This window comes from Myotis daubentonii, chromosome 3 (genome assembly GCF_963259705.1).
Source record: "Myotis daubentonii chromosome 3, mMyoDau2.1, whole genome shotgun sequence".
Classification (NCBI taxonomy): domain Eukaryota; kingdom Metazoa; phylum Chordata; class Mammalia; order Chiroptera; family Vespertilionidae; genus Myotis; species Myotis daubentonii.
Window position 1 is genome coordinate 2,575,199 of NC_081842.1, and position 14,635 is coordinate 2,589,833.

Sequence of the window (14,635 nt, forward strand, 5' to 3'; positions counted from 1 at the left end):
AATATTTAGTTTCTGGCTCTTTACAGAAAAAAGCTGGCCAATCTTCTAGATAATCAATACACTAATGCACCAATATTAATATAAATTTAGTCTCTGACATTAATATAATTATAATTGATAACACAATGTAACACTATATAATAATTAGAAATAAAATGGACACATTAATAAATTCATATCAATAGACTATATCATGCATAATATGATATAGTATCATAACAATACTAATGTATAATATTACAATACATTAGACATAGTATTTAGGTTGAATCATAGGAAATTGCCATTTTGTTAGGCCTCAAACAGTTCAAAATTGGCAACTTCCTGTGAGTTAACGCATGCATAGCATAGGAGTGACGGAGTGGATACCAGCACTACCGCTCTCCCCACCTCGACCTCGGACTCGCCCCACATTCTTAGAAAGGGCTCAGCCTGGTCCACCTGGCGTTCACCATCACGCCTCCATGGTTTGTTACCACGAGTGGCTGCAGGGCTTGATTTAGCGACTGCATGTTCCCCATGCCGACCTTTTACCAGGACGGCAAAGCTTCGTCTCTAAAACTCATCGTGCTAGAATTATGCCTTCCAGCTTCAGGGACTGGCTTTGACTCCCCGGCATGGCATCCCCCTGCACCTCTCACCCACAGGCTGCCCTTGGGTGCCAGGGAGGGTTCCCTGTGTCAGAGCTTCTCAAAGGTGGCACTGGGGCCCTCTCTCGGGCCAGACAGTTCTCTGTGGGGATGTGAAGGGCTGTCCGGAGCCTGCCTTGTAGGGTGTCTGGCTGCATCCCTGGCCTTTGCCCACCAGACACCAGCAGCGTCCCCACTCCCAGCATTGTGACAACCAACGTCTCCAGATACTGTCAATGTCCCGGGGGTAGGGGCGGGGGGGCAGCTCCCCACTCCCCTCTGAGAACCAACACTGTATATGCAGGATGGTGCCCTGGGGTAGTTTCTCTCTCTCAGAATTATCCACGAAATGACAAGGCCAGGACTACAGTCTTTACATCAGCAAACCCCAAAGACAGCAACCAAACAGAGTGGAGGCACGAATGAAATGTTTTAAAACGTGCACGTCCTCAAACCAACAACAAAATGACTCCAAGCCCAGGATGACAGGTGGCCCCGTGCCCCCTTGTGTCCAGGCCGATGGAGAACGTGAAGGAGCAGAGCTGGTTCTGGGAGGAGAGCTGGGGGGGGGGGGGGGGGAGGAGAGCTGGGGGGGGGAGGAGAGCTATGGGGGGGAGGAGAGCTGGGGGGGAGGGGGAGGGGGAGGGGGAGGGAGGGGGATTAATCTGTTTGTGGACGGCCTGGGCCCTTGGTCAACTTCCTCATATTTCAAGCCTATTATTCCAGCAGGGAGAGCTAGTGTCTGCCTCACTCTCTCCCTCCTCTCTCTCTCCCTCCTGCTTTCCCTCCTCCCTCCTCCCGCCCTCTAGTGATTTTTTTTTTATTGCCCTAACACATTTTTAGAAAATGACCTCCTCTGTAAACTTGGGGTGAATGTGAAGAGGGGCCATCCTCCTCATCAGAGAGGTAATTGAAGTTTCTAGAAACAAGCGAGATGTGCGGGAATCTCTGTGCTAGTGGGGAAAGCAGGAGTCTGGCTTCCAAACAAACACCCCTGTCAATCTTTCCTGAGCGCGTCAGACGTGTGGGCAGGGAAACGCCATCAGCGGACAGCGCTCCCCGGGCGGCCGCTCCGGCTTGTCCCCAGGCCAGGCCGCACCTCATTCCTCAGGGCTGGTCCTGCCGCTCCCGGGGCCACGTGTGAGCAAGCTGGGTGCCACTTGCTTTTGCTCCCACGGAGCTGTGACATGTTCAAGGGTTAACAGGAAGCCTGACTCCATCCTGCCAGTAAGATTTACGGAGTCCGGGGAGAAGCTGAGGCAGGAGGCACATACAATCCGTTTGTTTTCATCTGACGCAATCCTCCGGACACAAACACGGGACCCGCCCACTCCTCCTCTTGCTTCACTTGCCCTGAGACGCAAAGGTGAGCCCACTGGGAAATGAATGAAAGGTCACCCTGTCCACGGCGGCGTCTGGACACGCTCGGTCAGTTGTTCCAACGGCTGCCCGGTGCCCGGGGATGGTGCCCAGTTACTGGAATCCCGAGTGAGTCGGGCGTTTGTCACGGACGTCGGAACGGAATGATGCTGTGGCCTCAGCCGTCAGGGGAAACAGGGTTGCACTCGTGGGCAGAATATCTGAATGACCTTAAATACTGCCCGCGAGTCTCCTCCTGTCTACACAATAACAGCGTCACCATCCCCGTTACAACGGATGAGAAAACAACTTAGGCCCTCGCCGGTTTGGCTCAGTGGATAGAGCATTGGCCTGCGGACCGAAGGGTTCCGGGTTCGATTCCGGTCCAGGTCACGTACCTCGGTTGTAGGCTCTTCAACCAAACACCCCTTTGTTTGTTTGGGTGTTTGTTTGAAAGCCCGGGCCCTGGTCGGGGCTCTGGCAGGAGGCAACCAATCCATGTGTGTCTCTCACATCGATGTTTCTCTCTGTCGTTCCCTCTCTCTTCCACTCTCTCTAAAATCAATGGAAAAATATCCTTGGGTGAGGGTTAAAAAATATAAATAAAAAAACCCCCAACAACTTGGGCCCTTTAGCTATGCTCAGATTCAAATGATCTATTCAAATGTTTGTTTTCATTTTGATGTCCAGTTTGATACCACCTACCAGGCCTCACCAGTTACACCCCTGGGGCGTGGGGGCAGCTCACTTGCCCTCTGGCTGGCCTGGTGCCCCCTAGTGAACTCCAGCTTGGGCGGAGGGGCAGACCCTGTGAGCACAGGCGCTTTGAAGGAGCAGGAAATCTGGGGATTAGGAGGGGCAGGTACTTTCGTTGGAAATGTTGCCCCACTGATGGGGCTAAACATTTGCCGTGACAGCTCGAGTTCTCATCCCGCAGTTTTCGGGGATGAAAGCGGCCCCACGCCAGGCCCCGCCCCCTGCCCCACAGGATTAAGCAGCCTGAGCAGATAATGGCTGCCTTCAAGGGAGCTTTCTCATGACTCAGAAAAATGCATGCCGTCTGTCGCCCGGGTTGGCAGCTAAACATTAACTTCTTTTAAAAAAAGCTGAAGGAAAAAAAGCAAAGAAAACCTCTGGATGACAACTCTTCTCAGACAAGGTGTGGAGTCTGTCTGCAGAGGAGAGAGAGAGGCAGACAGAGTGCAAGTCCCGTGCAGAAGGCAGCCCAGGTGGGGCTGGGGCTGGGGCTCGGGGGCAGGACAGCGCAGAGCTGGGGGCGGGGCGAAAGGGAAAGGCAGGCCGGGGCAGGGCTGGGCTCTAAAGCTGGGGCCAAGTGGCCACTTCTGTATCCCCCCCGCCCCCCCCAGCCCCGGCCCCAGCACAGGACCACACTTTCAGGCCAGGCTCAGCCCTGCTCGAGGGGGAGATCTGCTAGTGAAAAGCATCTCCTATGCTGCTCTCTGCGATTCTCACTGGTCCTCCCTCCGCGTCAGCAAAGGGCCATCCGGGTGCAGAAATGGGACCTGGTTTGTGCCCACTGCACACCCTCAGGCCATGATGTATCCTTCCATACCCGGGGGTGCCTGAAGCTGGGTTTGGGGGTGCTCACAGTACCCATTTTTTTTTAAAAAAATTACCCTTATGTTTGATCACGGTCAGTTGGAGCTCTTGGCCCCTACGGTCCTTGGACTATAAGATGCCGACCAGGTCAAAAGGCGTAATGAATTCCCAGGGACAGACCCCAAACAGTACCCTTGCCCAGGAGAGCAGGCGTCGTTTCGGAAGCAGGCCACGGCCAGCCCACAGGCAGAGCAGCGCCCCGAGCAGAATCAGCGAGACTTGACAAGGGCCTCGGAATGGGCCTTCTAAACCACAAGCCGAGCAGCCGTCCTCATGCCTGCGCTGCTTCCTACCGGCCGGAGCCCGCGGGTGCCAGGAAGATGTTGGCACCCATGGCCGGAACCAGGTGAAAACTGGACAGGTCGGTGGCTTCCCTACGGCACGCCAGCTCCCGAGGAACGCGAAGGCCCTGTTCTCACCTGGGGCTGGTGTGGGGACATCCGGCCAGGTCCGGGGACATTCTGTGGTTGTCCCCATGGAGAGGGGGGGCTACTGGAACCCAGAGGCCAGAGGTGCTGCTAAGCACCTGCGTTTCACGGATGGCCCCCCAACCAAGAGCTGCCTGGTCCCCAAGGCCATCGGCGCCCCCGTTGAGAAGCTCTGAGAAGAGGCTAAAGCACCTGGTGAACCCCACGCAACCCCAACTGTCTGGACAGCCCCGTCTTTAACCCACATCTGAGCCCATGAAAAGTGACACCACCCGCTCCACGCATCTCCTTGGGTCCCGTGACCTCCCACTCCGCGACCTCCCACTCCGTGACCTCCCACTCCGTGACCTCCCACTCCGTGACCTCCCACTCCGCGACCTCCCACTCCGCGACCTCCCTCGCTTTCAGAGGGTGTCTCTGGGCCGCTTACTTGAGAGCCGGCTGGAGATCTCCGCGGAGAGGGTCGTCATGCCGCTGGCCCGGCCCGGCGAGATGGGCGTCGCTGGGTGCACGGAGGGAGAGGCGATCGAGCCCAGGTACTGGTAGGACTGGTCGTAGGACCAGGGCGGGGAGGGCTGGATCTGCCTGGTGTCTGCGGAGAACCGGGAGGTCAGTGACAGGTAAGAGTGGGAGGGATTAAAAAAAAGTCTTTTAATAAGAAACCAGTTTCCTTTGTCTCAATATGTCACACGTGTGTGGCCTCTCTGCCAGTGTCCTGTAAGCTCACTTAAGTCCAAGTATTTGCTTTCGTTTGGCCCTTTCTCCCCCCAAAATACTGAAATGTAGTTGATGTTTGGTTCTACTAACTCCCTCCACAGGCTTTATTTCATCACTAGAGGACCAGTGCACGGATTTGTGCACTGGTGGGGTCCCTCGGCCTGGCCTGCGGGGATCAGGCCGAAACCAGCTCTCCGACATCCCCTGAGGGGTCCCCGATTGTGAGAGGGTGGTTCTAGGGTAACACACCCCGGAATCAGGCTCCCTCCTCTCTGGTTCTGGGTGTGTCACCTGAGAACCGCAGCTGCCAAGTCACTGCAGCTCAGCAGCTCCTGTGTTGAGCATCTGCCCCCTGGTGGTCATTGTGTGTCATAGCTACTGGTTGGACGGTCGAGTGGTCGGACGGTCGCTTACACTTTTATATATAGAGATGAGGATAATGATGAGGAAGATTTCCTGGTGGAGTGTTTTTTTTTTTTTTTTTGTAAATATGTTTTTATTGGTTCCAGGGAGGAAGAGAGAGGGAGGCAGAGACAGAAACATCAATGATGAGAGAGAATCATCGATCGGCTGCCTCCTGCACGTCCCCCACTGGAGATTGAGCCTGCAACCCGGGCCTGTGTCCTTGACCGGGAATCGAACTGTGACCTCCTGGTTCCCAGGTGGACGCTCAGCCACTGAGCCCCGCCGGCCGGGCCAGGTGGAGTGTTAACGGTCAAACTGCCGAGCTGCTCGTAGTGACTGTGCAGACATTTCAGCGTCACCAATAATCACATGACCACCATCCGAAACGTTTCCCAACTCAGTGCCCACCTGTCTGTACTTAGCGAGCAAGAAAGAACGTAAAGTGTTTTGTTTTTCTTTTTGTACCTTCGGCAGAACGACTCCACAGGGCCTGAAATGCCTTCTGTTTAGGGGACTTTTCTGCCAAGGCCGATGGGAAAGCAGGCCCGGCCGGGCAGCTGGCCCTGCGGCCCGATGGCGCTCGCAAACCCAGCCCGGAGCTGGCTCCGTCACCCGACGCCGAGGGGTCCTGCCTCTCCCGGGGAAGAGCGGGGGCAAGAACCTTCTAGGCTGCCCGGAAAGAGGCCCAGGAAGGTGACGAGACCAGAGTCGGCTTCGGAAGGTTTGGGTGAAAAGGATTTTGGAAACTGGACTCCGGCGTTCCCAGGAGTCTGTTCTCAAAAGCATCATGCTGTTTGCAGGTGAAAAGGAGGAGAAAAGCCCTAACCGGTTCGGCTCAGTGGATAGCGCGTCGGCCTGCGGACTCAAGGGTCCCGGGTTCGATTCCGGTCAAGGGCATGTACCTGGGTTGCGGGCACATCCCCAGTGGGAGGTGTGCAGGAGGCAGCTGATCGATGTTTCTCTCTCATCGATGTTTCTAACTATCTATCCCTCTCCCTTCTTGTCTGTAAAAAATCAATAAAATATATATAAAAAAAAGGAGGAGAAAAAAAAAACCCTCTATTTTTGGGCAAAATACGTAAGAAAATGCAGGCTGGACGTTGCCCCACCAGAAGCCGGCTTTACTTTTCTTTAGGTCAAACGCGAACGTTCTCTGTGTCCCACCTTCTCTGTGGACAGAGGGCACAGCAGACTACGCCCCCTGCGGCCCCCCCCCAGCCGGGGCTCTGCACGCTGGGCGTCACTCTAGAGAGCAAGCCGCCCAGGAAAAGAGTAGGTGTGAGTGCTGTCTGCGCCGGACGTAGACGTGCGTTATTCCCCCGGCGACGCCATGTCCCCACCTGCTCCAAGGGGCGCCCGGCTCCCAGAAAGGGGCCCCTCTGCTCAGCTCCCCAACGTTGTCTCGTGGGCAGCGCACCAGGCACCTGGAGCCCCACCCAGTCTTCCTTCCCATTCTTCTCCCAGTAGCCCCCCACCCTTCCCTCCGACGGGTCCATTTTTTTCTATCTTCTTTTATTTTTGTCCTCAACTGAGGATATTTTTCCATTGATTTTTAGAGAGAGGGAAAGACAGAGAGAAACACTGATGTGGGAGAAACACATCGATGGGTTGCCTCCTGCACAGGCTCTGACCAGGGCCCGGGATGGGGAGGAGCCTGTATCCAAGGTACCTGCCCTTGACTGGAATCGAACCCGGGACCCTTCAGTCCACTGGCCGACGCTCTATCCACTGAGCAACACCGGCCAGGGCATGTTTTCTTTTCTTAAATCACTGAATTATTAAGTTTGAAAAACCTGGGCAGCTATCTTAACTGAGAATCTTTGAATCTAATTGTAAAGACGGGTTTTCATGGGCTGCTGAATTTCAGAGAATTCGAGGAGCTGCAAGGAGTGAGAGAGAGAGAGACCCATTTGAAACTCAGGGGAGACTACACGGGCAACCAAAGATGTCAGACAGCCTCGCAGCTCACAGCTTTCCCAGCCACCGACAGCAAACGGCGCCCAGCAGGCTGCTGCCCAGGGTTCCCACGCGCTCCACGCATTCTGCTCCCGGGGGGTGGGGGGTGAGGGGGGACGCAGACTCAGCTCTCCCGTGAGATGGCATGTGTCCTCGCTACCACCCTCGCCGAGTGGCTCGGCAGCGCTCAGATATCTGAATCACTTACCAGGCGAACAAAAGGCGTTTTGTAATCGTCACTAAGCCCCCAGGCCGCGGATTGCGGCGGCAGCGCAGGCCGGGGCAGACAGCCCAGCACCAGCCCGTGTCTGAGCCGCGGCAAGCACACGTACAAGCCGGGGTGCGTGCTCCGTCATGTTTTCCTGGAGCGGGAGCGACGCGCGAGGCTCTTCTGAACTCGTAATTAAGCCGCGAGCCTTGCCCATGTTTCGCAGCCTCTTAACAATACGCTTTGGGAAAACGATCTTTATGATTAACGTTTACGTTCTATGATTTTTCTGAACACAGGGTTTCAGGTTCAACGTCTTCTCCCTTCTCACCCCAACTCAGCCCCCACCCCCGTGTCAGAGGGGAGACAGCACTGAGCACCCACGGGACCCCTCCCGGGATCCGTGCCCGCCCCTGTGGCCGCGGCGTCGGCTTCACCGCCCGGGGGGGCCAGAAGGTGGTGGTGGCGAGCTGCTCACATCCGTGTGGGCGTTTCCTTCTTCTACGTTATTGTTAATAAAAAGCCGAAACCAAAATGAAAACAGAAAACGAAGGGCCGAGAATATGGGGAATGTGAGTTCATGACTCAGGTACCTCCCTGCTCGGATGGGGCCGACACGGACACGTGAACGCACGTGTAGACATGGCAGTGCTGTGGGCCGCCCGGACCCGGGCTGAGCGCCGGGGGAAGTGCCGTGTGGTGACCCCGGGCCACCTGCTCACACAGTCTTTACTTTTTAAAGATATATTTTTATCAGTCAGAGGAAGGCAAGTATCACATGATCTCATATGTGGAATCTAAGAAACAAAATAAACTGATGAACAAAATAGGTCCAGAGACATAGCAGCATGGAACAGAGTGATGAACCTCAGAGCAAGGGAGGGTGGGTAGGTGTATGGGAAGAGTTCAACCAAAGAACTTGTCTGCATATGTGCATCCCCCATGGACACAGACAAGAGGGTGGTGAGGGCCTGGGGTCGGAGGTGGGGACAGGCTAGAGCGGGCCAATGGGGAAATACAGGGGACATATGTAATACTTTCAACAATAAAGATTATTTTTTAGTGAGCAAAATATATATGTATATGTGTGTGTATATATATGTATTTATTGACTCCAGAGAGGAAGGGAGAGGGAGAGAAAGAGTGAGAAACATCAATGATGACAGAGAATCATTGATTGTCTGCCTCCTGCACGCCCCCAACCGGGGATTGAGCCCGAAACCCGGGCATGTGCCCTTGACCGGGAATTGAACCATGACCTCCTGGTTCACAGGTCAATGCTCAGCCACTGAGCCACACGGCCGGGCCTCACTTTCTTACTCTCACCTGTGCTAGGATTTAGGGGAGGAGCAGGGGGAGGTGTGGTGCGCGGTGGCGCTGTGATCATAACCGTGTGCGCTCTGGGAAGCGGGAGGAGGCAGGGGTGAGACGGGGGCGCCCAGGAAAGAACCCCAGGCCGAGGGAGAGAGCCTGTCAGTCATTCTCCGAGAGCAGGGCTGCCTGTCCCCGAGGGACCGCCTCTCATAAGACCACCCTCAGCTGGACCAAAGTGCATTGAAGATTTGCTCTGCGCTGGGCACGTGCTAACTCCCTGGGCACAGCCTAGTGAGCAGGACCTATAGGGTCCCTGTCCCACCGGAGCTCACAGACTGATCTTAGTGACCATGTCCGGGCCGTCGGATGCTTGGAAAGGCTGCTTCCTATCGCATTAATGCATCATGCCGAGAGTTGCTTCATTCATTCATTCATTCATTCATTCATTCATAGGGTCATGAAGTGATTCACTTCCTCATTCCTTCATGTTGCCAACAAACATTTTGCTCCACTAGGGGTACTGACGTGGGGACTCTGTGGTGAACGGACACAGGTCCTGCCTCCAGGAGTGGTGGCTGGTGGGGGACCTGCAGGCTGTACCCAGGAGAGCTGCTGGGTTATCTGCTTCCCCTGGACTTGCAAACAGCTGTTCCCACGTCAGAGATAAGAGCCCCAGCGGTATTTGCTGCATGCTTAAGGCCTTCTCCTGAGAGGAGCAAATTAAGGAAAGCATCTCATGGAAGCCACACAAAGATTTCCCCTTGAGCCCGGCCTTCACCGTACACCAGTTATGACCTTGGGAGGGTCACCTGTTTCTCCCTTACACAGTCTCCTACTTCCAAGGGTAATAGTGAGATAAGGGAGATGAGGCGTAGGAAGCAAGCATGGCCGTTTGGGGCCACAGTAAACTCACAGTGAGTCTAATTCTTGAGTTAGGATGTGATGGGAAGGAAGGAACCCACGGCTAGGGACTTGCCGATGTTTGTGCGTGAGGCCCCAGCCCCGCTCCGGGACAGGGCTCAGGCAGCACTAACTGTCCACTGACCGACACTCAGGAGATTATGGTGAAGATCCAGGAAACCTGGAGGCTTGGGGTGAGGATAGAGAAGGTGAGGATCCATGTTCCCATGAAACACCGCGGGACTTGGGAGCTTAAGCGAGTCTCCTGCATCTGCTTTTTCTAGGGCACGCGGTGTCAGTGCAGCTGCTTCACAGGCTGCTTTGTGACAGTTATTTCAGCTTTTTGATGCCCAAATAATCGGCAGAACAGAGCTCCCTCTCCACGCCATGATCCCCACTTCCTCCCAGTGGAAATGAGGTCAAAACGGGGGCGGAGGGGGGTGAGAGATAGGAGTAAGGTGGGGTGAGGCTAGGGCTGAGCTCAGAGGTATCCATGGCCCGCATCGGTAGGAAGAAACTAGAGGGCTTTAGCTGTGGACGACACAATGTCACGAAGTCTCCAGCGCTAAAAATGAGCCCGTCCAACGGCTCTTGTCAACTGCTCTGCTGCCTCCTTGTTCAGGCCCGATATGTGAAGAGCTGGGAGTCATCACTCCCCTCTTCGCAATAAGGAAAGAGCAGAATAAAGTGAGGATCCACGACTCTCCGTGGGCCTGTCAGAGAACGGAGGTCACAGGGCAAACTGCCACCCTGGCATCTCGAGAGGCAGGGGAATCCTGAGCCACCGGGTGCCTGCCTCCTGGGGGCAGAGGTCGCCGGCCATCAACCCGGAGGGACGGACACCTGAATGGTAATTCAGACAAATCGTGGGAGGCTGAGTGTAGTCGGGGCCTGTAGTCATGTGCGTGTGTGTGTGTGTGTGTGTGTGTGTGCACATGGGGAGCGTGTAGGGATGCTTTCCTGGGTTTTTCATCCAGGAAGTCCCCAGCTCTCACGGATCCAGCATAACAGTGGGTTACAGCCAGCAGAGCTACAGGACTGTTTAAGGAAGAGTCCGCAGGGAAGCCCACGGACAATGAAGGAGACAGACACAGGGACGTCAGAGGAATTGGAAGCTTCTGACACCCAGCTACAGCAGCCAGCACACAGCCCAGCTCCTGGCGGCTTGAACAGCGGGTCTCACACGGAAGTCCTGTGTGCCCGATACATCAGGTCCAGCTTTCAAATCAGGAACCGTAAGGCCAGAGAAAACAGTATGAAGGGACAAAACAGGCATCAGAACTAGACTCAAAGATGACATAGACTTTGGAATTACCAGACAGGGAATTTAACCAAGATTAATATGGTAAGGACTCCAGTAGAAAAAGATGACAGCATGCAAGAAAATATGAATAGCGTAGGAAGAGAGACGGAAACTCTAAGACTAAAAAGTAAATTCTAGAAATGAAAACACTGTAACAGAAACGAGAAATGCCTTTGGTGGGGTCATCAATAGCTGGACATGCTGAGGGGAAAATCATTGAGCTTGAAATATGCCAACAGAAACTTACCAACAGAAAGGTAAAGAGAAGAAAACGGGGAGTAGAAGAAGACCTATGACTTTGGGGACAATTTCAAAAGGTGTAACACATGCAAAGTGGAAATCACGAAAGGAAAAGAAAGAGAAAACAGAATGGGAGAAATATTTGAAGTATTATTGGCCAAGAATTTTACAAAATTAATGACAGACACCAAACCACAGACCCAGGAAGCTCACAGAACATCAAGCAAGCTAGACACCAAATAATCTACATTTTGGCCTAGTGTGTTGAAACTGCAGAAAACTTGAAGACAAAGAGAGAAGCTTGAAGAAGCCAGAAGTGAGCGGGGAGGGGGCACGTTACGTAGAGAGTAACAAGAGGAGGATTACTGCAGACTCCTCTTCAGAAACCAGGAAGGCAAAAAGAGAGGCGGGAAATATTTAAAGCGCTGAAAGAAAAAAAACCCCACCCACCTAAGCCACCAACCTAGTATTGTCTATTCAGCAAAATAAACCTTCAAAGGTACCGGAGAAATAAAGACATTCTTTGACACACAAAAGCTCAGACAATTCATCCAGCAGACATATTAAAATAAGTTCCTCAGAGGAAGAAATATAACAGGGGTCACAAACTCAGATCGATGTAAAGAAAGAATAAATGAAGGAAAAGAAAGTCTTATTTTCCTATTCTTAATTGATCCAAAAGATAATTTTCTGTTGAACATGACAATAGTAATAGCGTACTGGGTAATGACAACATACGGGTAAGTGAAATGAAATACAGAAATGGAAAGGGAGAGGTGGTGTGGTGTGACTTTTAAGAGTTGTCATACATGTGTTTTGCAACTCCAGGGCAACCACTAAAACTTTTAAAAAGTATAACTGACATGCTAAGAGGGGAGATAAAATGAAATCACATAAAATGCTGTTAAAACCAGAGAATGAAGAAAAAGAGGGGGGGGGGGAATCAGATGCAAGAAATATAAAACAGTCAACAAGCACGGTAGATGTTAATAGAACCGTCTAAGTAATCTTAACCTTAACTATGAATGGCCTAAATGACCAATGAAAGAAGAGAGATTATCAGAGCGAATGAAAAATAAGACAACTATGTGTTGTCTACAAGGAACCCAGGTTAAATATAAAGACTCAGGCTAAGAGACAAGGGGTGGGGGAGGACAGACCATGCGAACACTAACCAAAAGCAAGCCGGCGTAGCTACGTTCATTTTATATAAAACCGACTCAGAAGAAGGGACAATGTCAGGGACAAAGAGGGGAAATACATGATGATAAAGGAGTCAATTCTTTAAGAAGACACAATCATCTTTAAACCTAGCAACAGAGTGTGAAACAACGTTTAGAACACAGGCGGCAACAACGTTGAGACCTACGAGGAAAAGTGGACAAGCACAGTCACTGTGACCGATGAAGAGTTCAGCACCCTCTCAGTCACTGGCCGCCTAGCAGGCAGAAAATTCGGGCAGAGATGACCCGAACAGTCCTACCAACCATTCCACCCAACAAAGCAGAGTACACCTTCTTCTCGAGCTCGCAGGGAACACTCACCAAGACAGGCCCCATTCTGGGCCATAAAACACACCTTGACACACTGAAAAGAGTGGACGCGGTGCAAAGTAGGTTCTCCGGCCAGCTGGGTTGAAACTGAGAAATCAGCAATAGAAACAAAGCCAGAGAACATGCAAGTAACTGGTGCTTCCCCAACACACTTCTAAGTAAGCCCAGCGTTCGAGAAGAAGCCCAAAGAGAAATTAAAAGATATGCGGAACGCAACGAAAATCCAGCGCGTCAAAATCTGCGGGATGCGGGGAAGGCGGCGCTCAGAGGGAAACTGGTAGCACTGAGTGCATACAACAGACAAGGAGAATGATCCAGAATCAATAACCTACGCTTCTACCTTAGGAAACCGGAGGGAAAAAGAGCAAAATAAGCCTAAGGCAACTAGAAGAAAAGAAATAATAAACACGAGGGTAGAAACCACTGAACTAGAACACAAAAGTGACAAAACCGATGAAACCCGAAAGCTGTTGTTTGAAAAGCTTAAGACGCTCTCCTTTGTCCGCGAGCTCCCTCCGGCCACAGGAGAGGGGGACCCGGGACTCCTGACTCCACTGAGGGTGGCGCGACTACCACCCTCCCAACCTGGGCCCCCCAGCACCACCCGAGCTGGGACACCGCCCCCTCAGCCTGGGCCAGGGCAAGGTGGGTGGGGGTCTGTGGCTTGGACGTGGTTGTTACAGTGAGCAGGCCCTTTCTTTTTCGTTTTTTCCTTATAAATATGTATTTTCTTATTGATTTCAGAGAGGAAGGGAGAAGGGGAGAGAGAAACAGAAACATCAATGAGAGAGAGTCATTGATCGGCCACTTCCTGCAAGCCCCACACTGGGGATCGAGCCCAACCCCGGCATGTGCCCTGACCGGGACTTGAACCATGACCTCCTGGTTCCTAGGTCGACGCTCAACCCCGGAGCCACGCCGGCCGGGCTCTTTGGCTCTTTAGCTGGCATCTTTAACACGCCTTCCAGGCGCCTTTCAGAGCCATGTGAGAACACAGACCAGACAGTTACGTCTGCCACCGGGCCCGCGTGTCTGTTTCTGACGGAGCCAAGCCTGGTTGGTGAACATATAAACCACCAGGGCCGCCCTGGACTTCTCCCGCACCCCCTCCCTCCTCGGCTTGGAGTGGGCAGGGCCGCTCCCAGGGTGTCCTCCAGGGCCACCTCAGTCATGGGCAGCTGCTGTCATGCCCTCCCGGAGGCCTCGGGACGCACAACAGGATGTGACTCAGGCCTCGGGGATGTGAGTCAGTCCGGGGCGATGTGTCAGGGCGAGCCCCAGGGGTGGCCGGCATCTCCCGCAGGGACCCCGGGAGGAATGGCAGCTCCCTGCAAACACAAGGGGCGCCCATGCCTCGCTGCCACCCCAGGACGGTGCGAGATCGGCTTCGAGGCCAGGCGTCGGGTCATTCTCTGCTGTGAACGGGGACGACCCTGAAAGCCCCACTGTTTTCCTGAAGCCCTGATCCCCCCTCTGGCCCCTGCAGCAAAAGTGCAGCCACCGGAGGGGGGGGTGCTGGGAGGGGGGTGCGCCAGGTAGCACAGGCTGCTATCAGTGCAGTCCCATGGTAATGTGAGTCAGTTCCCACCAGGTCCGAGTCCTGGAAGAGGAGAGGTTGTGAAAGACGCTGGTATTTGCCAAGCGCTTGTCTCCGCTGGCTGCAGACATCTGGGTTAGTCATGCACGGCCAGCCGGGCGCACTCATTGTTCCGGCAATTACTCTGCAGGGAGGCATCCAGCGCCAAGCCGGGGCAGAGCCCTGCCCGGGGCGCCGGCCTCGGGGGCCTCCGGGGTGTGAGGGACCTGTCCTCACAGCCGCCCCCTGCCTGCCACGGGGACGGAAGAGGAGGAACGGGGCGGTCTCGGCATCACGCCCTGCCTCTGGGACCCGAATTCCGCGTGGGCCTGGGAGGCTCCGTGGCTTTGCGGTCAGGCGCGGGGGTGGCTCGCAGGGGGCCGCCCCCGCCAGGCGCGCACCGCAGTCCCTTTCCTCTCCAGCCGCT

At 54.0% G+C, this 14,635-nt stretch overlaps 1 protein-coding gene across 5 annotated transcripts in view; it reads right to left on the reverse strand.

Moving 5' to 3' along the window:
- Nucleotides 1–14,635, reverse strand: part of RUNX1 (RUNX family transcription factor 1) — a 193,375-nt gene that overhangs the window by 2,416 nt on the left and 176,324 nt on the right. For all 5 annotated transcript variants that reach the window (XM_059686397.1, XM_059686395.1, XM_059686393.1 and 2 more), the window contains one exon: nucleotides 4,467–4,628. In XM_059686397.1, coding sequence (XP_059542380.1) covers nucleotides 4,467–4,628 — 162 coding nt within the window. The remainder of the gene's footprint in view (nucleotides 1–4,466; nucleotides 4,629–14,635) is intronic.